This window comes from Macrotis lagotis, chromosome 4 (genome assembly GCF_037893015.1).
Source record: "Macrotis lagotis isolate mMagLag1 chromosome 4, bilby.v1.9.chrom.fasta, whole genome shotgun sequence".
Lineage (NCBI taxonomy): Eukaryota > Metazoa > Chordata > Mammalia > Peramelemorphia > Peramelidae > Macrotis > Macrotis lagotis.
The window spans coordinates 89,141,618-89,168,242 of record NC_133661.1 but is presented as its reverse complement, the minus strand read 5'-3'; the positions used below and the strand labels follow the sequence as shown (position 1 = coordinate 89,168,242).

Sequence of the window (26,625 nt, the reverse complement as noted above, 5' to 3'; positions counted from 1 at the left end):
GGGCAGCTAAGTTGTTCGGGCACTGGAAACAATATCTGAGACCACCCATACTGGAATCTGAGATCCTTCAACCCTCCCCAAAAGGCAAACTCTCCAATGTGGGACTTGGACCCTTCCCAGGTCACCATCTCTTCCCATGAACCCTGAGCCAGAATTTAAGGGATTTCTGGAGATACTCAGCTTTCTTTGTTTCCTAACTTCTGTTGAACCTGGCAGCTGGCCTGCTTTAGATTAATTAGCAATCCATGTGACTTTTCCTTAATGTCTTCTTAACTTGCTATTACTTTCTTTTGTGTTGTGACTTCTTTTAATAAATCTCTATTTTCTTTTTATACCTGCATTCCCAGGTCAGAGAATGTTTCTTCACAGTGGAAAATCAAACAAAATGAGCAACAACACCATTGTGTATCTCACATTTGTATAACCTATTTTTTGTTTGTCTGTTTTTGCAAGGCAATGGGGTTAAGTGACTTGCCCAAGGTCACACAGCTATTAAGTGTCTGAGGTCAGATTTGAACTCCAGTGCTCTATCCACTGCACCACCTAGCTGCCCCTATATATATCTATTTATCAAAGGCAGTGATATCTATCTGTCTGTCTACCTATCTATGTATCTATAAATAGATATATAAATGTCTATATTTTTATACATCATGCTAGTTGATTTTAGAACTGTAAAATCTTTCATCAACTCCTGTTCAGTGATTAAAAGGATTGTCCAAAGAATGAGGTTTTGGTGCCTAAAACAGATTTGACAAGATCCCACAAGAAAAGTCTAATGGAGTTAGGTCGGGAGACAGGCCAATTTCAGATAATGTCATCTAGAACTATCACATGCACGATGTAATGACAGAGCATTCTGTCTTTTTAAAATAAAATTAGACATATATTATTTAAAATTCATAGAAATAATAAGTGTTAAATAGCCAAAATTTTAGGTGATTTTTTTGGGGCTAAGTTTATAGCATATATACTGTTGAAGTTTTAAAGCTTAAAATTTCACTAAGCCTTTTGGGATACCCTAAATATTATTATTATATAACATATATTTATATATATATATGTATATATATATATATATAAACTGAATTTTTTTTATTTTAAAAATATAAATGTAAAAATGTTATCTCTGTCATATATTTTCTAACCACAAAGAATAGAGAAAAATTCCTGATATCTCTTCCTGTGTCAACTTTTAGGAATAAACTCTACTGATCATAAACTTTTCATAGTGATACAGAAATTATGGAATTAGATTCTAGAAAGTTTATTAGCTCAATATGAGGAAGGGAAAAAAATCAAAGTTTCATATAATGCTTTATCAGGCATACATGTTATTTTCTAGCATATTTGTGCAACTGTATTTCTTACAGAATAGGTTAATAATTCTGTGAGGGCTCAGGGTTGCATCTTATCTTGGAATCTACCTAAGCACCTAGAGCAGTAACATTCGAGTGTTAAAACTTTTGAGCAGATTCTGGTGGCATTTTGCTAGATTCCCCCACTTTAGCTTGTAATTGCTCCATTTCATGAGACTTAGCTACCTCTGCCTCATACTCAGTTGGGGGAATTTGGCTTCACTATCTTCTTTTGTACTTGAACCTGGATGAACTCTGAATATCCCTGCTAACATGCACATGCTTGTCATTTGTGGCTTATATGGTAGTTGTGTTTACTTGAGATTCTGTTACTAGAAGTGGTCCTACAAAATACTAAATACAGAACAAACATATTCAGTATCTCTGCAAATTTGTTGGGATTTTCATTACTGCTTTTACTATGATAATTTTGGTCCAATCTAAAAATGAATTTCATGCTCATTGTAAATATTTCATTTATCTGCCTTGCCTCAATTCTTTTTTTTTTTAGATTTTTTCAAGGCAATGGGGTTAAGTGGCTTGCCCAAGGCCACACAGCTAGGTAATTATTAAGTGTCTAAGGTCGGATTTGAACCCAGGTACTCCTGACTCCAAGGCTGGTGCTCTATCCACTGCGCCACCTAGCCGTCCCTCAATTCTTAATAAGAATGTTTTTAAGGTCCTTTTTTTTATTTTAGTTTTTGCAAGGCAATGGGGTTAAGTGGCTTGCTAAGGCCACATAGCTAGGTAATAAGAGTCTGAGGTTATATTTGAACTCAGGTACTCCTGACTCCAGGGCCAGTGCTCTATCTATTGCACCACCTAGCTGCCTTAAGGTGCATTTTTTAAAAAAGAAACATCAATATTTTACATTATTCCATCTTACTCCACCCCCCTCATCCAAAAGACTTGTGGAGTAAGTTCCTCTAAAATATTCTATAATGTTGAATATACCTTTTTGTGTATTTTGATCATCTTAAAATGCTTAATAATAATAATAATAATTAAATGATTGATAGCATTGGCCCTTTAAAGTTTGTAAAACACTTTACTAATTTCATCACTTCCTCACACCAACTCTAGGAAATATATGCTAAATTTGTTCTCAGTTTTCAGATGAGAAATTACTTGATTAAATTACTTGATTTATCTAGCATCTGAGGTTGTATTTGAACTAAGTCTTCCTGACTAGGTCCACTGAATCACCTAGGCATCACCAAGAATCCCTGATTTTTAGGAATGAGGCGAAATCATAGACTCTGTGCCTTTTCAAATAATTGTCACCAATTGCTCAGAAAAAAAAATAATTTGTTGACCAGCCTTTTACTGTTGAATATCTCAGAAGAGTTTATTGAGGATTATCTTTCAAGAATAGGCACTTAGTTGATTTACAGTTGAACTTGTATTCTGCTGGCATACTTTGAGAACCCCAGATTACTTGCATTTTATGATGTGAAGGGCTTGCCTGAAAGAAAATGTGTTACTAATTAAAAATTCTAGCTTGAAAATGTTTTTATAATAACTTAATTAGTTTTTTAATTTTTTTTTTTTTTTTTAGGTACCAAAGCAATCAGATCCACAGTCTCATTCTGATAGCTTAACTCGCCAAGTTGAAACTCCAGGTGGAAAAAAGCAAGTGTCTTACAGGACAGAAATCGTGGGTGGTGTGCCTATTATAACACCAACTCAGGTAAATAGCCTGAAACCAATCACAATTTTTCTTCTCTGTGACTTTTTAGTTTCTGAATTCACTTTATAATGCTAATATACAATTATCTAATTCTTCCTCATCTTATTAAAAGATTGCTGATTATATTGAGATTTTTCTTTTTTAACCTGTTTTTCTGAAGAAAAAGTAATTTCAGTGGTTTTAAATGAAGAAAATATATGAAAGCCCTGAACTTCATTTCTGACAGCCTTAATTGTCCTTAATCAAGAAATTTCATCTCCTCTAAATGTCACCTAAAAGATATTGGGAACTGTGTTTTTTGAAATGATTGAAAAAGACTTATTTTGATGTACATTTTAAGTGATTAGTGGTTCTAATAGTTGGATATTTGTTGTATATTTTATTGGTATACATACTTAATGATCTTTTTTATTACCTAGATGTTTGTTATATTATTTCATATCTGTTTTGAATATTTTCTTGAAATTCCATCCAGTAATTTAAAGTCTTTATTTAGCTTAATGGCATATAACTTGCTTTAGAGCTCAAGTAGAATTTTAGCAGTAGAGAAATCCTAGATTTAGAAAGGTTACTTGGCCTGGAAAGTTAATATTTTAATATTCTTTCATGATCTATAACCAAAAAAGGATGAAAATGTCATTTATTCTTCAGTGACATGAAACTTTGGAAAATCAGTAATAACTTAAATTTTATTACATACTGGATTTTTCAATCTTTGGTAGGGGAGAGAGAGTGACTGAGAGAATTCTTATTAAATGTATCTTCCCCAGGATCTGAACCAGACCAGGTCAACATTATGTGAACTCTTTTATAGAAGTTAATATAATCTTACAGATTTAAAGATGCAGTTAAACAAAGCTTCTAACAACGTTACACTTTGTCATGCTTTAAAGTGAGGGGAAATCTTATGTTAGGAAATTTGAGTACTTCTTGAACATTTTATTCTTTCTTTTATTTTTAGGGTTTTATTTGGTTTTGTTTTGTTTTTGCAAGGCAATGGGGTTAACTGGCTTGCCCAAGGCCACATTTGAACTCAGGTACTCTTTACTCCAGGACTGGTGCACTATCCACTGCACCACCTAGCCACCCTGTGAATGTTTTATTCTTGAATAGAATTGAGAATTTTTTTTTTTTTAGTTTTGGCAAGGCAAATGGGGTTAAGTGGCTTGCCCAAGGCCACACAGCTAAGTAACTATTAAGTATCTGAGACTGGATTTGAACCCAGGTACTCCTGACTCCAGGTCCGGTGCTTTATCCACTGTGCCACCTAGCTGCCCAGAATTGAGAATTTTGATGTATATCAATTATAATTCTTTGGAATCTGTGGCAAAGCTTTTAAAAAGTCCAAACTAATTTCCTCTTTGCCATTTTAAATGATAACTGACTGTAATTGAATATATAAAGTGGGTAAATTTTGTTTTTTGTTTCTTTTCCATAAGGAGGTAAGAAAGGAACTAGATAAAGAGATGAGAAATGTTTAAGTAATTCAAGTGATTGGGTTATATTTGAATGATAATGAACTCTTTGGAGCAAGAAATATATTAGGAACCTTTGAGAAGGACTTAAGATTCCCCTTTAGGTAATAATATTCCTTGGTATAGATTAACTGGGAAAAATCTTAACCTAAATCTTATATACATCTAAATGAAACTGAGATGAGATTTAAAGAATGTTCCATTGCATTAAAAATATTAAAGATACTTTTGTACCAATAAGTAAGAGTAGTCAGAAAAATTCACTCCCTTATCTTTTGTTCTTTTTTAGAAAGAAGAAGTAAATGAATCTGGTGATGGTATTGACAGGAATAATTTGAAACGGTCACAAAGCCATCTTCCTTACTTTACTCCTAAACCACCGCCAGATAATGCAGTTATCAAAGCTGGTTATTGTGTTAAACAGGGGGCAGTGGTAAGTAAGTAATTGCAGTCAAGTAACTTGCTCTAAATAAAAGTGGTAGTCCAAATTAATATTCTTTATGCCAATAAAAAATCACTTTATACTGTCATCTAAGTTCTTTTTTTTAAAGTTGAACAGAATTTGTCACATTTACCTTTCTGATTTAAAAGACAAGACTCAAATAGAAGTGCAGAGAGGAAGCAGGAAACCCTGTAGGTGTTGTGGTCTTTTTGGTTGTTGGGAAGGCACAAGGGAGGAGAGTATTTTCTTTGGGTCAGTGTTTGTGGTCTCAGGAGGCTGAATGAAAGGAAGCTGAGGACCACAGACACTGAAGAGAGAGCCTCTTTCAAAAATCTGTCTAGTTCTAAGTGGAATTTTTTTCCCCAAGGCGAATGGGGTTAAGTGGCTTGCCCAAGGCCACATAGCTAGGTAATTATTAAGTGTCTGAGGCCGGATTTGAACCCAGGTCCTACTGACTCCAGGGCCTGTGCTCTACCCACTGTGCCACCTATCCGCCCCTCTAAGTGGAATTTTTAAAGTAAAATTTTAATATGCTTTGTGGGACTTTAATTGTTTTGGGTTTCTTTTTTTACTTATAATATGAAGAACTTAATGGCAAAGTTTAAACAATACATTACATATTTTCTTTGTTTGGCTCAAAAATATTCTTATTATATTCTTTTGAGATAATTATTGAGATTGTTTTTGTCCGCAGTCAATCAGAATGAAAGGGTGCAGGTGAAATAAGTTTAGTATGATTTTATTTTTAAAAATTTACTTGTCATTTCCATTTTAACTCTGTCTGTCTTACATGGTCATGAATAGCCTGGATCCAGCTCAGCTCCATTCATCAAACTTATAGGCACTTAGGTTGGTGCACTGAATAGAATGTTAGACTTGCTGTCTCCAAGACCTGAGTTCAGTGTTCTGCCTCTGATACCCTGGGCCAGTCTCTTAACTCACCAGCCTCAGTTTTTTCATTTGTAAAGTGAGGTTAATAAGAGTACCTCCTTTACTGGGATTGTGGTAAGAAATAAGGTAATCTAAAAGCTTGGCCATCCTTAAAGCAATTTGCAAATGCTAACTTTTATTAGTCATTCACTGAACATTTATCAAGTATTTCCTGTGAGTCAAGGATACAAAGAAAGGTAAAAGAGAGTTCCTGACAGTTCAAACCAGACAACAGAGGGAAGGTACTAACATCAAGAAGGATTGTCTTGATTATCTATCTAAAAGAGCTTTTTTAGAAGTTGGAATTTTAGCTGGGGCTAAAGGAAGCCAGGCAAGCCAGATTAGGAGGAAGGGAGGCATGAGGGAACTGTCAGTGAAAATACTCAGGTCAGGAGATGAAGATAGCAGGAAGGACTGTGCCCTTAAATAGGAGAATGCATGGTAGGGGATGAAGTATAAAAAGATGGAAAGAGAGGGACAGGGACTGGGTGAGGTAGGTTTTGAAGGACTTTAGAGACCAAACAGAGGATTTTATATTTGTTCTTGGTAGCAATAGGTAGCCTTTGGAGCAGAGAACATGACATAGTTAGACCTAATCTTAGAAAGATACTCTGAAGTTAAGTGAGAGATAACTCCAATGGGATGAGGCTTGATGCAGGGAGATGGACCAGAAGGCATTAGGTAAGGAGGTAAGGACTACCTGTACCAGAATGATAGCAGTATTAGAGAGAATTTTCTGTGTAAAAATCAAGATATGACATGGACACAGATTGGATATGAGGAGCCTTGGGGGCCTGTAAAGATGGTAATGCTCTCTAAGGTAGAGAAGGTAGGAGGAGGGGAGGAATTGGGGGGAAAGGGGCAAGAGTTTAAGTTTTTGGACATGTGATTTAAGATGTCCTTGAGACATCCAGTTCAAGATTCTCAGTAGACAGTTGTAGATGGAAACCTGGGGATCATCAGGGTTTACAGTTGGATTTGTAGATTTGAGAATCATTTGCTTAGAGATGATAATTGAATCCATGTGACTGATGAGATCACAAAGTGAAATAACGAAGAGTAATAAGGGGACCTATGACAGAGCTCTAGGGGATACAGTTGGTTAGTGGTAATGACTTAGATGAAGATCCAGTCAAGGAGATCTAGAAGGAACAGTTGAAGATAAGTGATTAGGAATGATAGAACAAACTCTTGGAAAATATAGGATGAAATGGGGGGGGGGTCACTGTGCATGAAAAATGATTGGCCTTGGCAAGGAGAAGGGCCACCTCTTTCTGTGAGTGTAAAGGAGGACATAATAGTAGAAGGTATCTGTTATTTGCTATGGGGAAGGGAGAAGACAGAACTCTTGGTGAATGGCCTCATTTTTTTTCCCCAGTGAAATGTGGGTCAGGATTGTTAACTGTGAGGAAAGAGGGACATGGGGTTTGAAGAAGTAGGGCCCAGTTCAGATTATGTTATATGAATTTGTGAAGGATCTAGTTATCATGGCTCATGATTTTCACTCATGTTTGAGTTGGAAATGAAGACTACAGATTATGGGAATAATCTAGGACTGCTTGGAAAGACAACATAGATGATAAGATATGGAGACAGAGCACTTAGGACAGAGAGTGGCGAAGAGTTGAACTAACACATTAAGAGATTCAAATGAGAAAGGGAGGAGAGTATAGCCAGTGGAGGGGTGATGGCTTGAGAAGTTGAGGGATTGAAGGTCATGGTGTAAAGGAAGAACGCAGGGCAGAGGGAGAGGTGGAGTAGCCACAGACTGAGATAGGAAATGTCAGTTCATGAATGTGAAGTGGTGTATTTGTGGGTGATGATCAGAGCTATGACCATTCTGTAGCTGAGGTGGTCTATAGAAGTATGTCATGTGAGGTCTGGTGTTTGAGTTATCAGTACATAAGTTAGAGTCCTCAGGTGTGAGGGTAGGAGTTGGGGAGGAGACAAGATACTGTGAATCAGTCCCTTATTGAATAAAGGAGAGAGAGAGAGAGGTAGTTATGAATTGAGAACCTCAAAGGAGGAAAAGTTACTGAGAAATGATGGTAAAGGGAGAACCTGGAAATGCCAGTGGGGACCAAGGGACATTCTAATAGAAGAAATGAGTGAACGTGCATCTAATGCTGGAATGGGAAGCATCAGAAAGGGAGTGCAATCTTAGAGAGCACCATGAAAGGAGTTGGAAAGGAAGAGATTAAAGATAAAAGCAAATTTGTTGCCTATGTAGCAGGCATTTCAGAGGGCACATTGGAAATGGTTAGTAGCCCTGGAGAGGGAGAATTGGATTGAGACAGATAGGAATGAGGGAGTATAAAGTAGAAGTTGGAGAACAGGGTTTGAATAATGGAATCTGGGGAGTTCAGGATCACTATGATAGGGAAGTTATGATGTGGTAGAAACTTTTTACTAGTTGATGAATGATTTCAAGTCTGTTACCAGCATCACTATGGGTTTCACGTGTAGGCACTAAGAGAAGGAACTAGTGGTGATAGCTAATGATCTGACCCTTCTTTCCTTTCTCTGCAATAGGACTAGGAATAATTGAAATTTGATTATACCTAGTACAGGGTGCTAGGTATAGGGAGATTTTGGAAAAAACATTAAGGTCCTTGACATGTAATCTAAGTAGATTCATATTTCAGATGGAAAACCTGAAGACCCAGTAATATATGGTGAGGGAGGAGAAGGTGAAAGGGGATCTCCTTATTAAAGTTTGGAAGGCCCATCAGTTCACTTATCTCTAGTCTAAAGCCATTTGTATCACAAGAATTGAAAACCTGAATCTTCTACTTTTCTGAGTTTTATTAAAACCTTAGACTGGAGTAACAGGAAAGATATCATTTGTATTTAAGTGAGAATAAAGAAGTTTTTCAGCCTTTGGCATTTTTGACTTTTGTATTCATGTTAGAATAATTAAATAACCATCACCTTTTGACATTCTTAGAAACAGAAGTCTTACTGTTTCTTTTTATCTTTGGTAGATGAAGAACTGGAAGCGAAGATACTTTCAATTGGATGAAAATACAATAGGTTACTTCAAATCTGAACTGGTATGTTTCTCCGTCACAGAGTTTGATGAAAAAGTAAATATTTAGCACTGGCATTCCTGACCATGGCCCTTTGGAGAGGAGTCTGTGGATAGAATTCATAAGGTCTGCAAATTTAACTTTGCTGCATTTTAAACATTATTCTGAAAAGGGATCTGTAGGTGTCATAACTTTGCAGAGAGGTCTATGGGCATAAAAACAGTTTAAAAAATATTTAGAAAGAGAGAAGTAGTTTGGCAAGGTGGAAGAGTCAGTCTTGAATCCTAGAAGAGTTGGATTTAAATCCTGTTTTAATACATACTAGCTGTATGAGCTTAAGCAAGTTCTAACCTCTCAGTGCTCTAGACAAGAGGTGTCAACTCTTGCCATATTAAAATGTAATTGGGAAATGTTAAATAAAATAAAAATACAATTCAACATAGATAATGTTACTGTGTGGTGGTCCGTTTGGGCTAGCAGCTATTCTTTTAGTTTGACATCTCTTTTCTAGATGAGTTGCAAAGATGGTACCAGCTTCCCTCTGGGAGAGGGCATTGTATCTCCCAAAATTTCCTTGTACTTATGAATTTATAGAGCCAGTCCTTATCCCTGTCTCTGTATTGTATTGAGCAAACTTCTGATTTCTTGTGCTTGCTTGGCCTTATAAATAATAGATTCAAAGTCTTTGATAGATGCCACTTTTGAATGATGTTATTTCTCTGTATTTTGCTAATGTTATTTATATTTTGTATCTGGATCATAAAAGCCAAAAGGTCCAGACAGTGTGATATAATAGAGCCAGGAGCAGGGACTTCAGGTCCTTCCTCTTTTAATTTGTGACCATGAAGGAAGTGCAGCTTCCCAGGCCTCCCAGGGAGCTCTTGGACATTGTAAGTAAGCTATACATGATGAGTCTGCAGATAACCTTTGAGGGAAGGAGATTTTTACAATGTGAGTTCCCCAGCCCAATAAAATCATAGATCCAGACTAAAAAAAAAACCTGAGAAATCACTCTCAAAAGATAAACCTATATAACTAGGTCCATAGGAAAAAAAATTAGTTGTCACTGGAAGTCAATATCAGTCAAATTTTGTCAATATTGCCTTATGTTTTCCAATTTTTCTTTTTTTGCCCAGCCTATAAATCTATTTGGAAAAAACTAGATGAGATTTATTTTAGAATGTTGAAACTTTCCTTTAAGTTTTTGTTATTTCACATGAGATGCTTTTATGTTAGATTTCAGATATGTAAACCAAAAATAAAACTGTCTTTTGACACATTTAAATAATATTTTCAAATACATAGTATAAGATTTTCTTACATTTATAGCTATTTTATGTTTTGCACATTTAGGAAGTATCTTAATGTCGCAGTTGAAACATAAGTAAATTTTATACCCTTCTAAAACAACGAATTGTTAGAAATAGCATTCCATGTCTGATTTGCCAAAAAAAAAAAAGTTAATTAAGTATAAAATTTAACCCAGTTGGAGTGGTCAGTATTGCTTGACAAAGTAATACGACCATCTCATGTTCACATAGGACTTCAAGTACCTCATACTTATAGTCCTATGAAATGTACCCCAGGCAATTTTGAGTGAGATGAGTTTGAGTCCTGCTCCGAGATTTCCTACCTAGGTGGCAATAGACCAACCATTTAATCCAAGCTTCATTTTCCACAACTGTAAAATGGGGATAGTAATTACCTTACTTTACCTCCCAGGATTGTTGGGAGGAAAAATTCTTAGAAACAAACTCTATACTGAACTAGTCTCTAATCACACGAAATATGAATATTCCCTTCAATGACACAAGTTGCTATTTATCTATAACTGCTTTTGCTCCTCTTCTATGTTCTCCTGTAAGTTTGACACTAGAGGTCCATTCAAATTTATGGACAACTTCCTCACTTTCTCTTGATATCTGGAGTAGAGCATATGGGCTATCCATTGGTTATTACCCCACTCTCACTTGTATATTTATTATCTGCCCACATCTTTCAATTGTATATTTCTTTGAAACCTTTTTGACTCTGATTCTACTTGGTATCTGAAATGAGTTATAAGCCTCTGTAATGGGAGTTATTTTAAATTTGCAATACTCACAATTGAAAAAAACATTTTTTTTTAAATTTCTTAAAATTTATGAACATTTATTTTCTTTTTCTCCTTCCCCTCATTGAGCAAAATGTTAAAAAAAAAAAGGACAAAGAAAACCCTTCTAATGAACACACAATGGTAAAGCAAAGCAAATCCCTCACTGACTGTCTGACAATATATGTAGCATTCTGCATCTTATCTCTATTAAAAGGTGGATAAAATGCTTCATCTTCAGGCCTTTGGAATCATGGCTTATAATTACATTGTTCCATTGTCAAATCTTTTAAGAGTTGTAGGGAGAAAAAGCTAGGTAGTTAATTTAATAGTTTGAAAGAAAACCAGGCATTCATTAAAGCTAGGCATAAAAAATGTGAGAGGTATGTGCCTTTCGTATCATGAAGTTTTGTAATTAGATTTGTAGTGATCATATTTTGGATGACTAATAAGATTGTCAAGTTTAATATAGATTCCCAAGGAAAATAGAAAACCTCAAACATGATCTTAAAAAAAAAGTTATGTGTTGGTTTACATGTTCTTTTGGCAGGAAAAGGAACCTCTCCGAATAATACCACTTAAGGAGGTTCATAAAGTCCAAGAATGTAAACAAAGGTGAGCCATGCTAATTTAAACTCTGTTAAAATATTATCCTGTAGATAAATAGGTAATGTCTTTTGGGATTGTGATAGCCAATTGCTAACTTCTTTTTTATCATTTACATTACTTAGTTGTTTTTAATTGAGACATTTACTTCATGCCTATTTTTTTTAGGGTTTTTTTTTTGCAAGGCAAATGGGGTTAAGTGGCTTGCCCAAGACCACACAGCTAGGTAATTATTAAGTGTCTGAGGCTGAATTTGAACCCAGGTACTCCTGACTCCAGGGCTGGTGCTCTATCCACTGTGCCACCTAGCTGCCCCACTTCATGCCTATTTTAAAAATCATATATACAGAGTTAGATTTTTTCATGATCTTTATGACAAAACAAATTATTAGAAATCTATTTTCAACTTATTTAAACACTTAGAAAAATAATTTTGATAAAAATGGTCTATAATAGACAACTTGACTTGATATTTTAGGTTATTTTTAGTACTCATAGGTGCTGCAAATGTAGCTTGCTTAAATAATTTGTCATTTCTGCTAATGTTTCTCCAAGGGTAAAAGAGAAAATAGCTTTGAAACTGGAACTGACATAAAGAGGAGGGGGAGGAAGATAAGTGTAATCAGCAGATTGGACTACACAAAAAGATAATCAAAAACATATGATAACTTGAAAATGAGATCTTTAAATGTAAACATTTTTATTTGCATCATAAATGTAGTATAAAAATGTTCTATAACTTTGTGTTCTTCTAATGAAATATTGGTAAAGCACTTGGCACAGTAGGCACCATATAAAAGCTTCTCCCCAAGACAAAAAAAGGAAATAAAACTGAAATAGTAGTTGCTAACTTAAGTTTGTTTAGATTCATAAGACTTTGATTTATTTATTATTAAGGAAATTTTCTTTTTAAAAATCTGGGTTTCTCTTTACTTGTTGAAACTTGATGAAAGATGAACATGAAGAGTTAATTATAAGTTCATTTGGATATCTTGTTTTCAGTGACATAATGATGAGGGACAATCTCTTTGAAATTGTAACAACATCTAGAACCTTCTATGTGCAGGTAAGACAATTATTTTGAGTTTCTACAGGAAAATATAAGACAGCATTAATTTATTATTAGAATCTATTATTAGTAGGATTAAAAATTTTTAAGCTGCAGATACAAGAAAAAAAGATTTTCTATGGAAGGTTGATTTTGAGCTGAATCTTTAAAAAGTAGAAAATATTCTTTCCATTATTAATACAATTATAATGCAATAGAATAGGGGGTAAATGCTTTTAGAATGTAAATTTTGTGATTCTTTTGCTGCCTAATAATAGCTATTGATTGAAAGCCCTATAAACTACTTTTCTTTTTTTAATATAATTTTATTTATTTTTAATTTAAGGCAGTGGGGTTGGTTAAATGACTTGCCCAAGGTCACATAGCTAGGCAATTATTAAGTGTCTGAGGTCGGATTTGAATTCAGGTCCTCCTGACTCCAACGCTAGTGCTATCTACTGTGCCACCTAACTGAACCTGAAAATAAAAAATAAAATTGAAAACAAAAAACCAAATCAAACTTCAGTCTTTTGAAATAGTAGTAAATCTGGGATCTAGTTTTTAAAAAAACCAACAGCAGCAATAAAAATGAATCTCAATAACTATTTTGATGGGGAAAAAACCCAAAACTACAAGGATCAAAAAATATAAAAGGTAAATTTACAACAAATGAAAAAGAATTATATACTAATAGAACTGACAATATAAATGAAATGGATAAATATTTATAAAAATACATAATGCTCGGCTTAATAGAAAAGAGGACTTAATGAAGGATTTGACCCAGTCTCAGCAAAAGAAACTTAACACACCAAAAATGAATGCCCAAAGGGAAAAAACAAAATCTAAAACAAAAACATGGGACCTTGAGTCTTACTAGACATTTAATGAAGTTAATTTCAACATTATATAAGCTTTTTGGGAGAGTAAGAGTAGTATGCTAACTATTGGGAATGATTCTAATCTGGTGGGGAGAGGTAGACAGTGTTGCCATATACTGTGAGATTTCCAAGAGCCTACCTTGCAGAGATGACCAGGAGAGATTTATTTGTCCTTTGGAGTTTGGTAATCTAATCAGAAGGTTGAGCATTCTTCCCAGCAGGCACCAATAGGACAACAGCCTAATTTAGTTGCCCCACTTGGTCATTGTTTGATTCCTGATTAGTTCATAGTGAATGTAAATAGCAATGATTTCTCTTTTGGTCAGAAATCCTGAGGGTCTTTTCCTCTCATTCTTATTTTGTTGTTGATATTGATTAGTTTAAAGAGGCCAGTCTCTGCCTCATTTCTTTCTTACTTAGTCACTGAATGGTTGTTGCCTTAGTCAAACACCTCTTAAATAACTTAGCCTAAAAAGACCAAAGTTTCCCACTGCATCTAGGTCATTCTTCAGTCTTCCTGATCCACTTCTGTCTACTGGACCCAGATGTCTCTGGAGGAGAAAGTGAGGCTGGTGACTTTACACAGCACCCCTTACTTAAATCTAAGTTACTTGCATATCATGGTAACCCATTACTGAGTTTATGGGCCTCTTAAAGAGCAAAGGAAAAACAACAACATAAACAGAAAGTAAAATGTCTGGTCCCACCTCCTGGTAGCCACAGGCAGAGCCTGTTCTGGTGTTGAAGGGGCAAAAAGGTCCCCAGAAGCAGGTAGAAGTAATTATAAAGGAAAATTTATGCAGAAGTATTGTAAGATTGCCATTGGATGAACAGATGCAAAGAACAAAAATAGTAGAACATTATAATGAATAAGAATTGTAAATAACTATTCATAGCAGCCCTGTTTTTTGGTGGCAAAGAATTGGAAATTAAGTAAATGTCCTTCAATTGGGGAATGGCTTAGCAAACTGTGGTATATGTATGCCATAGAACACTATTGTTCTATTAGAAATCCGGAGGGATGGGAATTCATGGAAGCCTGGAGGGATTTGCATGAACTGATGCTGAGTGAGATGAGCAGAACCAGAAGAACATTGTACACCCTAACAGTAACATGGGGGTGATGATCAATCTTGATGGACTTGCTCATTTCATCAGGGCAACAATCAGGAACAATTTTGGGGTATCTGTGATGGAGAATACCATCTGTATCCAGAGAAAGAATTATGGAGTTTGAGCAAAGACCAAAGACTATTACCTTCAATTTAGGGGAAAAAAAATCCGTTACCATATTATGTAATTTTGCTATCTCTTACACTTTATTTTTCTTCCTTAAGGATATCATTTCTCATCACATTCAATTTAGATCAGTGTATACCATGGAAACAATGTAAAGATCAACAGACTGCCTTCTTCTGTGGGGGGTTGGGGGAGGGAAGCAAGAATAGGGGGAAAATTGTAAAACTCAAAATAAATAAAATCTTTCTTCTAAAAAAAAGAATTGTAAATAACTTAGCTATTCTTAGCAATACAGTGGTCTAAGACAATCCCGGAGGACTTATGATAAAATATTCTGTCTTCCTCCAGAGAAAGAACTGGTGTGCATCTTCCTCCCTCCCTCCCTCCCTCCCTCATAAAGTTTTTTAAAAATGGAAAAAATTGATTTAACATTTAATTAATAAAATACTTAGCCATATTTAATATTAAAATTGATAATACAAAATATTTTTAAATATTGCCATTGGGGAAAATTTATGACTAGAAATAGATGTGCCAGTAACCTATCTAGAATGAATTTAAAAAACTGAAAGTTTCTTTGGTATCTACTCAATATACAGATAATGTTGAGGAAGGCCCGATCCAGCTCATTGAATTAGCTTCCTGCAGAATATTTCCTGGAGAATATGGATAAAGTAATACAAGATGGGCAGATTTGGAAAGGTTAAAATACATAATAGTGAAATCCTCTGTATTGTACATTAAAGATATTTATTAAGTGATAACAAAGTTAGCTGAAAATGTGATTATGTACCTATGTACCTATGGCCCTTTCATCTCTCTCTTTAGGATCTGGATTTAGAATATAATTCTCTTGCCTGGGGAGATTTGAGAATGAGAGCCTTGGCATGAAGAGCCAGAAGGGACTTGAGAGATAGAGCAATTAATACAACTTCCTCATTTTACAAATGAGGAAATTGAAGCCCCAAGTTAAGAATGGCTTGTCCAGGATTGTCTGATGATTTATTAATGTCAGGAAAAACATCAGGGAGGTGATGCCATGACATGCAAGTGAATTTTGAGGGTTTGGGGGCGGGGCAGGGTAGACTTTTGCTAAGTCACCAGTCCCTCTTTCTCCTCCACAGCCATCTGGATGTAGTGACCAGATATGATCAGGACAACTGGAAATGGCCCTGGATTCAGTGGGAGACTAAATAGCAGAACCAGATTTGTTCCTGCGCTCTAAACCCACTGTGTTGTTTTAGTATCTTTTGATCATTACATTTGAAGAGGAAATAATGTATTATTAACTTGTCTTGTATTAAGGTGGAACCTTCTCTTGAAAAAAACATGATAAAATATTTTCTTCCTCTTCTTTTAGGCTGACAGTCCAGAGGAGATGCATAATTGGATTAAAGCAATTTCTGGTGCCATAGTAGCACAACGGGGACCTGGAAGATCAGCAACTTCTGTATGTTTCTGAGCTTTTATTGATTTCCAAGGTTTATTTCCATTTTACGAAGTTGTATATCCTTTCCTTCCTCCTAATCCTTCTTGTCTTCCTCTTGTAGTAAAGTATACTGCATGATAACTGTCATACCAACTAGACTTGCAAAAATAATGCATTTCTAATTTAATGCTTCCTGTTAGTGTTATGTATTTGTACCTTTTTGTGTGCATTGTATTGTCCTAAATGCACAATTAGGAAAACATATTTTCCCAGTTCTATTGATTTTAGGAAGTCTTAGGATAAAATTTTAATAGTTATAGATTTAGGACAACCAATTAATTCTTAGCATTAAATCATTTTTCAGATTTTTGAAAACTTCTAACTCATTTGACCACTTGTGTGAATTGACATTTTTACCACTAGGGAACTTTTACAGTCTCGAAGATCAGTTTAAATCTGTCCTAAGGTCTTTATCTTTTATATTAGAGATACTGAATCTTAATCAAATTACTTGCAAATTCGTGAGTTTTCCAGTGTAATTGTATGAATCAACTTTTATTGTTGGGTACCTACTGTGATTTTTCTGGGCTGCATGTCTAGCCCTAGTATGTCCTTAACACCATGAAGCTAATTGTAAATTGTTCAGTACAGTCTTCTTGGATAAAACATTTTAAGTCAATTTTCATTTTGATCAGTATCCAGTTCATATCTAGACCCATAGACAAGGGAGAGGGAGGTGTGCATCTCAATTTCTATGTTTGGAAGTAGAATTTCTTCTTCATAGAGATCATTTTTATTCATTTTTTTGCTATGTAACTTAGGCCTATATTTACTTGGCAGTATCATAGGGTATAAAGTTCTTTGCCTGAAGCATATAGGTTTGCTTAGTAGATAGCCTTACAGTAATTAGAAAAGTAATTTTTAAAAAAATTTATTTCTTTTTTTTGAATGTTATTTTATTTTATTTTATTTTTTCAATTACATGCAAAGTTAATTTTCAACATTCATCTTTTTTGTAAACTTTTGAGTTCCACATTTTTCTTCTCTTCCCATGACAGTAAGTAATCAAATTTGGTTATACATGTACAATCATGTTACATATTTCTATATTAGTCATGTTGTGAAAGAAGAATCAGAACTGAAGTGGGGGAAAACACCATGAGAAAGGCGGGGGGAAGCATAAAGCAAGTTTTAAAAGTGAAAATAGCTTTGATCTGCATTCAGACTCCATAGTTTATTCTCTGAATGTGATTGACATTTGTCATCTTTTAAAATTCTCCTTCCTCACTGACTTGGTGAGAGGATTTAAGTCCATTGTAGTTGATCATCAGACTGTGATGCTGTCAATAAGTACAATATTCCCTGGTTCTGCTTACTTCACACAGCTCATTCAGTTTATGTCTTTCTAGACTATTCTTAAGTTCACCTGCTTGTGATTTCTTACAGAACAGTTGTACTTCATCACATTCATACCATAATTTGTTCAGCCATTCCCTAATTGATGGGCATTCCCTCAAATTTCCAATTTTTTGCCACTACTAAAAAGAACTGTCGTAAATATTTTTCTGCAATGGGGTGGTCTTTCCCCGTTTTTTTAATGATCTCTCTGGGATACAAAGTAGTAATATTGCTAGTTCAAAGGGTATGCACAGTTTTGTTACCCTTAGTTCCAAATTGTCCTCTAGATGATTAGATTAGTTCAAAACTTCACCAACTCTGTGCATTAGTGTCCACTTTTCCCACATTCCCTCCAGCATTTATCATTTTTCCTTTTTGATCATTTTGCCAATCATATATGTGTGATGTAATACCTCAGAATTGTTTTAATTGGCATTTCTCTAAACCATAATGATTTAGAACATTTTTTGATATGATAGCTTTAATTTCTTCATCTGAAAATTGCCTGTTACATCCTTTGATCATTTATCAGTTGAAGAATGACTTGTATTATAAATTTGATTCAGTTCTCTTTATATTTTTAGAAAGGAGTCCTTTATCAGAAACACTAGCTGTGAAAATTGCTTTCCTTTAAATATATTTTCAAATAGACAATAATGCATAGAGATAAATTAGATTAATGGCTTCAAATATTGTTAAGTACTAAAAGGTAAACAGCATGGGTTTTTCCTCTCATCAGAAACAGTTAAAAAAAACCCCAACATTAATTTTCTTTTGGTAGGAAATTTTCAAGTATTTATTCAACCCATATAAACAAGGAATAAAATTTGACCAGTAATTAGGAAGTCTAATCTCTGCTGTGAAAAAGTTTCTCAATTGTTCTTAAAATACTCTATTTGGCAGGACAATTTTTATAGTATCATGTCCTTTACGTGTAGACTTATCATGCAGTGATCATAGCTCAGCTGTTCATTAAGTATGAGTTTTGTATTTTCCTTGGTGGTGGTACTTTTCTTACAAACAGATCAGTACTTAAAAAACAATTTTTGCTTGTTCTTCAACATTCAAGTCATTAGAGATATACATTTTTAAAAAAATATAAGTGTGAAATCTTAGGTAGTAATTTTTTAAACTGCCTAATGTTACATGTGAACTTGTTAGCATTGAAGTATGAGTCTTTCTGCAAAAGCAATGGGTGTTGTGGCAAGGAAAAATTGGAGAAGGGTGTTTGTGCTTTGTGGTGGGGGCAAATTGGGCATTCTAACTATTCCTATTTCTCAGCAACACTTTCTCTTTTCCTCCCTCTCTTAAGTATAGGTTAACTCTAATCTTAGCTTTGCACTGTGTTCCAGATGCGGCAGGCCAGAAGGCTGTCGAATCCTTGTATACCGAGGTATACATCAAGAACTGGTGAATGCAGCACGTATGTGGGCTCTCATATAAACTTGCCTTCTTAACAGAGGGCTAGGACTTACACACTACTCACCACTTATCATAGAAAGTTGAGTTAACTAAACTATCTCTTGCAGTTATCATAACTGCTTTTGTCAACACTAACCAGTCATCAGGTTTCATCTATGTTGGAGATCATTTAGGATATACAAAATATACATTTTGATTACGAAGTATGATAAAGTTTACAAGTAATTCATGTAAAAATTAGTTTTTTGAATTCCCATGAGAGTTCCAATTTTTACATTACTCTTCATGTCAGTCACTTCTGACCTAATGATCAGATATGTATAAATTCATGCATGCACTTACACTTGAAAAACAGATTATTAAAATAATCTGTTTGACATTTTAAAATTATAGATTAGATAGATCCATCCTATGGAAACTAATATTTGAATAATTTTTATTAACCCTTTATTTTCAAACCTGTGAGAATTGAAAATGAATGTAGTGTACTTAAGATATATAGTTGTAGCCAACTGCCAGATTTAAGCATATCCACTGATGAAATTCAATAAGAAATGTATGAAATTTGTTTTAATAAACATTTTATTTATATGTTTCTCCGTCACTTAAAAAATACATGTGTCTAGATATATAATTATTAATTCTGTCAGTAAGTGAAATAAAAACTCACTGTAAATCATATTGCTAGGTAATAATAGCACCTTTAAAAGAACAACTGATGATTTCTACTTGAAGCAATGGAATTTTATTTCTCTAACCTATGTTTTTATGTTGAACGACTAGGAATATTATTCTTTTGTAACATTGTTTGGAGAATATTTCTTATCATTGAATTAGATTATACGTAGTGTTTTTATTGAGATGAAATCATTGTTAGGTTCCCATTGAAATATATTTTTTAGTTCTCAATGGAACACTTAACTAAATTAGAACAACTTAAGTTGGCAAAGTCCTTAAAGTTTCTGGAGCTGCCAAGACCAACTTTAATGTTATATATATGTATATATGTGCATGTGTGTGTGTGTGTGTATACATACACACATATATCTACATATATAGGTAATTGATTTCTTAGCTGAAATGGTTGTTGGCTCTCACTGCTACATACTCACTCCTAAAAATACATTGCTTTGGGAAAGCCCCTGTTTATTTGTGCTGTTGTGGCTCATGCTTCGCTTTGTGTGTATGTGTTTGCATGTGTCTGCGTGTATGTTTTGTCCTTCAGTCTAACACTGAGCTCTCATTCTCATCACTAATGGCGTGTTTGACCAATACTCCTCTTTACAGGAGCATTCCAACTGTTCTTCAGAATCAGTCTATGCTTTCCGTTCTGCCAATGCAACAGCAGCCACCTCACATTCCACAGCCTCTCGCAACAACTCTCTGGGCTCAAGCTTTACCATGGAGAAGCGAGGATTTTACGAATCTCTTGCCAAGGCCAAGCCAGGGAGCTTCAAGGTCCAGACTCTCACTCCAAGAGAACCAGCTTCCAAAGTGACTGTACAAGCCGAGATGAAACCTCAGCATCCCAGTGACCCTCAGGAAAGAGAGAATGACCTAGTGGATCTGGATGATGCAAGCCTTCCAGTTAGTGATGTCTAAGAATGGAAATATTTGGAGAGAAGGATCCACTTGTTAAATGCTTGCTTTCCCTTTCTAGGGGCTTGTAGCCAAAGATGAAAAGAGAAAGAAAGGGAGAGGGTAAAATAAATTTGGGGAAGATTTACGTGAAATGTATTGCCTCTAACCTGTTTTTCTTATAAGCTGATAATTCTGATGGTCAAACTAGAGAATGGTCAAAGTAGAACCAATCTTAAAATACTAAGAATGTGTTTCAGTACCAAGGATCTAAATTCAGTTCAATAAATACTGATGTAAGCACCTGCTAAGAAATAGTAATGTTTTATGTTCTCTACTGAGTGATTAAACATCTGTCTAAATCACTCTTGGAAAATTTGACAATTTCATACATACCATATTAAAAACATTCAATTTTTTCGAGGGGGTGGATGGATTGGATTATATTGGTCTTTTTTAAAAAAAAGATTGATGTGAATGCCTCTTAAGTATTTCATTGTCTATACCTTTTGATTGATCAGCATTATCTATTGAAAAGTTACCAGACTAAGATATTATTTTCATCTTAAGTCTGTGGTGCTGCAAAATTTTCTTTAGAATGTTGATGATTTTGAAAATTAGACCTTTTCTTCTTTTTTTTTTTAAATGCACTGGTTCTTAAGGTGAGTGGTAACTTTTGCACATCAGGTATTATTGGACCATCTTTGTAAGGGTTTTGGTTGGATTGGGTTAAGGGGAAAAATGGGAACTCAAACTACTATCTCCTAGACATTTGAACTAAGTACATTTTATATTGTATTACATCAGGCCTTGCTTTGTTCAATGTTGAAAATTACCTTATTTGATATAAGTTTTTTTTGAGAGATTTGATTTTTCTTATCAACATTTTGTGACTAATTCTTGTTTCTATACTTGGATCAGTGAAAGACCTCAAGTTTATTTTATATGTAAAGACATAATTGATGAACCTCTTAGTCATTCAATTGTGGCCTGTAACTTTTGTCACTGATAATCTATATTAAAGTGCCTGTGTTTTCTCATTTTGTTTCTAAACATTTTGAGATCAATGTGTTCATGACCCTACCTTACTGGTTTAAAAACTTGGGATGAGATTGTTTTTGAGTAGTATGATTTGTATTAAACTATTTAAGTAATTTCTTATGCTAGGGATATCAGAATTCTGATATTACATCTCCTAGCTGTGCAATATGTACATTTCTAAAACTGAATTCTGGATATACATTATATTATACAATGTCATAAATAAGAACAGTACTTCTAAGGAATCTTTAAATTTCAAATATTTAATAGTGAATCTAAATTGAGCATGTACTATTTTGTGATTCAGTTTTGAAAACATTTGCTTTAACCAAACAATCTTGAATTTTATGTGCTGCTATTTTTGTGATTACAATTTGCCATTTTGCAGTAGCTTTTTTTTCCCTGCAAATTAATAGATAACATGTCATGTGAGTCTCTTTTCATTTTTTCAAATTGACTTCTCATCTGTGAGATACTAAAGTTTTTTTTTTTGTTTTTTTTTTTACTAAAACAAGCAGGATCTAAGGGTCATACAATTTTCATGATAATGCCAGGATACATAAAACAATTTAAAAACCAAGATGGATAAAGGATGCCATTGTTGAGGGTTTTTTTAAAATAAGCTAACATTTATAAAAGTTCTACTTGTAAATGGTTTCTATTTTCTTTGTCAGATTTTTTTTAAAGATTTTGTTTATTTGTTGCAGACCTGTGATTTCGTTGGTTTAGAGAAGTCCCGGTCTCTCTACCAATGCAGATCAACAACAGTTCTCCAATTTATAACCTAGAGTTAATTGCCTGGGCCTCTGAGACTGCTTATGGTCACCATTCAGAATCTGTGAGAGTTGAGGCTTGAACCCAGGTTTTCCTAGCTCTCAGGTCAACTTTCTATACTGCACTACATCTATCTTGGCAAATATCTTTGAGAGTTAATAACAGAATCAAACTTGCTTAAAGTAATTTAAAATTGTTTAACTGATTTATCAAAAATAGTTATTTTGAAAATTTCTGAAAGTATAGCTGTGGAGAACAGTTTTCATTCTAGACCTGAACTTAACTTTCTTTGGTACAACTTTTACCTTGCATGTTCATTTTAGTGTATTTTGGTATTGGCAATTTGACATATTTGGTGGAGGCAAAAGTTTAGCTCCATTTTGGGACTTTTTATAGAACTACTATGGTGGTTCATTAGCATAGGAAGATGTTCTTGTGGTTGATAATTGTCAGGTTCTAATATTTATCAATACTTTTATAAATCTATGAAAATTGTTAAATTATTTTAGAACTTGTGCTGTTTCTTGTAAATATGTCACATTTTGAAATGTCAATAAAATAGTTTGGATAACTTAATGGTTGTTGCATTTTTTCATTATGTTGCATGCTTCTTTCATAATTGGGAAAATATATTTACTCGTTCTTCCTTCTTCCCTTGTACCTACGTTTAAGTTTAATTAAGGTGCTTTTTTCCCCCCAGACTGGTTGAACACTGTAATGACTAACTAATAAATTGGTTAGATTTAATTTCTATTGTTTGTTGTTCATTTTGGTTTCTTTAGTTCTTCTATAGCATAACACCAAAAATGGAACTTGATAAAGAAATTGATATTATGTTCAATTCATTGACTTGATTTTCACATATAAGGAGTATTGGGCCCTTTAAAGTATTTTGCCTATAAATAACAATAAGCTTCAGCTTTAAGGTAAGATTGTTGGACCATAGCCTAATTTAAAGAAAGATAATGTCTTGAAAAAAAATAAGCTGATTATCTTGTTAACATGTAGAATTAGTTTTCTGAATAAAATTAATCATATTTCATAGTACAGTGTATTTTGAATAATATGGTTAGCATATATGATTGGAATGTCTAGTATGATTAAAATTCAAAGTAAGCATTTAATTCTCATGCATCATTTAGCATAAAGGAAAAAAACCCAACTCATTTCAATAACACAGACTACATCCTTGTGACTGCTGACCCATTAACTTACAAATATGCCATTGCTCAAGACTCATGTCACTGATGCTTAAAGAAAACAAAATCTAGTATGAGAAAAAGTTCACTGCACCCATTTTACAGTATGAGAAACACATGAGTGAAGGAGCTTGTATTCAGCAGTCTGGCATAATGATGAACCTTCTGAACTTGGAGTCAGCAATATCTGGGTTCCAAGCCTTCCTCTACAATGGAGGGTTTCATACACACCCAAGATGAAAATTGAAGAAATCCATTGAACTCAATAGGAAAATGGAGGAGAAGGGACTTATGAGGGAATTTGAAAATAAAAACTTTCTGACCCTGAAGAAGTTAAGCATGAAGAAAGACTAAGAAGTGGAATTTAAAAGAGCATTCCCATCATTTGGGGATTTATTGTACAAATATGGAATGATATTTTGACAAAAGAAATGGTCTCAGAGAATCCTAGGAGGTATGACTATAGAGTAAGCAGAACCAGAAGAGCAATTTATACATGGACAGTAACATGATAATTAAAAGAAAATGTGAAGTTTTAAGGATGCTGATTTAACAATAACCACCTACAATTCAGAAGACCTATGCTGAAGCACGTCACCCATCTCCAGACAGATGATATGAGACATTTTTTTGATGTGGCCAAAGTACGAGTTCATTTTGCTTGACTATGATTACTTATTATGAAAGTGATTTTTTTTTTCTTTAGGTTTTTAATTGGGGATAAAAGAGGTTAGTAATGTGCCCCCCCCAAAAAAAACCCAACTTGGACGTTTAAAATAAAAGGGCAAGGAAACACAAATAGGATAGTTTTGTAGTTAAGTGTGGAATTTGTTACACTTTAAAAGGGTATAAAATGAAAAATTAAAGTTTCATGTGACAATCCCGTTTTTATGTTCTGCTGGGAATAGGAAAATACTCTTCTGATATTTAAATTGTGATAAAAATAATTTAAAAAAGTCTTCCACTGACATTTATGCAATGGATCCTGAGCAAGTTGCTTAATATCTTTGACCCTGTTTCCTCATTTTAAAAATGGGGCCATTAAGTATAACATCTACTCCATATTTTAAAGTTCTCTGAAGATGAGTATGGGGAAGGATGTTTACTATGGCCTGGATGATTTTAAATGTTAATTTGATGCATGCTATAATGAAAGTTGTATTCACTTTACTATTTACTGTGTACACATTTCTTTATTCACTACCCTACCATGACATAGATGTTCTCTTCCAGTACCATAGGGTACTTTTTAAATACCTCAAATTTCTCATACATAAAGAGAAAACCCCCAAAAGAGATAGAGGAAAGGGGGCAGCTAGTATAGAGCACTGGCCCTGGAATCGGGAGGATCTGAGTTCAGATTTGGCCTCAGACACTTAATAATTGCCTAGCTGTGTTACCTTGGGAAAGTCGCTTAACCCCATTGCCTTAAATAAAAAATAAAAAAAAAAGTATATGGGAAAGGGGAAAGGAGGAAGCTATGAAATGGGGAAATAGCCTGGTGTATCACCTTATAGCTCCTTTGTTCCTCAGAATTGAGGGCTGGACAGTGAAAATAATTTGTAACAGAAGATACTTGATCTGGTACTAAGACTTGTAAAAACTCGTAGCCCTCCTGAGCTATGGAAATATCTTAAATCTTCTCAGACCTTATTCCAGAATTTACAACTTCAATGCACTTGCATTATTTTGCTCCTAGATTGTGGCCTCCAAGGTTTATCTAAACTTTGTGGACCTCACTCCTCAGGCTAGCGTAGATACATAATTATTTATTGGATGAATTAATAAATTTAAGTCTGTGTTGCTGTATCTTTTCCTTATGGCCTTATTCCAGATGATAGTTATTTCTTTACTGTGCTCATAAAGGCTTTCCAACACCTCCCCTTTGTCCCTCTAGAAGACTTGGAAGACCTTTTTCCAGGAATTGTTTAGGAATTGCAACCAACCTCTGAGGAAATTCTCCCTCTGACTATTCCTTAGATTATCTAAAAATCTCTTTGGAGACTTCCATTGACTTTCAGTTGCATTTTGGAATAGAATCAAGATTTACATATATGTTATACATGTATGTATAACACACATGTAAATGTATGTATATATCAATATGTGGAAATATTTTGAAAATCATAAAAGAATATGTATCCATCCTAACTTAGATTTCAATTCAAGAATGTTCTAGACTAAGACATAGCTCTTGTCTTTTTCTTCTCTCCTGTACTTTTCTTTTGTTCTAGACATGTTTATTTGGTGTCTTTTTTATCACCTTTTTCTTCAAGTCTCCCAAGTCTCAATCTTTCTAGAATGACCTTTATTCCTTTCTTTTACCTCAAATTATTTTAAAATCCTAATTTTTTTTTCTGGGAAGCCTCACCCAGCACACCAAAAGAGATTTAGAGTTACCTACATGTAAGATGTATATTTAATATTTATTTTATCTCAAGAAAGAAGTGCCTAGATGTTCAGAATGGTCCATTTTTGTTTTCTTTGGTATTTTTGGTACCTGTCATCTTTATCACCATCACTTAATTCTGAGGCTTACTTTCAGGGCCATCTGTGCACTAGGAATATTCTAATGATATTTCTACCATTATAATAGGATCATAAGTTTAGATCCAGGGTTGGGGGGAGTAGGGGATGGAGAGGTGTGTGTGTCTTAGAAACCATCTAGTCCAATCTTTGGCAGTGGATGAAAGTCTGAGCTTGGAAAACTCATCTTTTTGGGTTCAAATCTGTCCTCAGACTCTAGCTGTTTGACCCTGGGCCTCAGTTCCTCATCTGTAAAAATGAACTAGAAAAGAAAATGGCAAAACTCCCCAGTATCTTTGTCAAGAAAACCCTAAATGTGGTTATGAAGAGTCAGATTCAACTAAAATGACAAAAACAATTTAGCCCCCCCCCCCCCTTTTACAGATAAGGAAACTGAAGGCCAGAAAGGCTAACTTGACTAAGGACACAGACCTATTAACTTCTTGAGGTAGGGTTGGATCTCCTACC

The 26,625-nt window shown here is 34.4% G+C and overlaps 1 protein-coding gene across 4 annotated transcripts in view; it reads left to right on the top strand.

Moving 5' to 3' along the window:
* Positions 1-23,008, top strand: part of PLEKHA1 (pleckstrin homology domain containing A1) — an 84,884-nt gene extending 61,876 nt beyond the window's left edge. For 2 of the 4 annotated variants that reach the window (XM_074233456.1, XM_074233453.1), the window contains exons 6-12: positions 2,917-3,048; positions 4,813-4,956; positions 8,880-8,948; positions 11,567-11,631; positions 12,625-12,688; positions 16,151-16,240; positions 20,327-23,008. In XM_074233456.1, the coding sequence (XP_074089557.1) occupies positions 2,917-3,048; positions 4,813-4,956; positions 8,880-8,948; positions 11,567-11,631; positions 12,625-12,688; positions 16,151-16,240; positions 20,327-20,641 (879 nt within the window). In that variant the 3' untranslated portion in view covers positions 20,642-23,008. Of the gene's footprint in view, positions 1-2,916; positions 3,049-4,812; positions 4,957-8,879; positions 8,949-11,566; positions 11,632-12,624; positions 12,689-16,150; positions 16,241-18,969; positions 19,041-20,326 lie in introns of all 4 variants that reach the window. The other 2 variants (XM_074233455.1, XM_074233454.1) reach the window with 2 other exon arrangements.
* Positions 23,009-26,625: the final 3,617 nt, after the last annotated feature.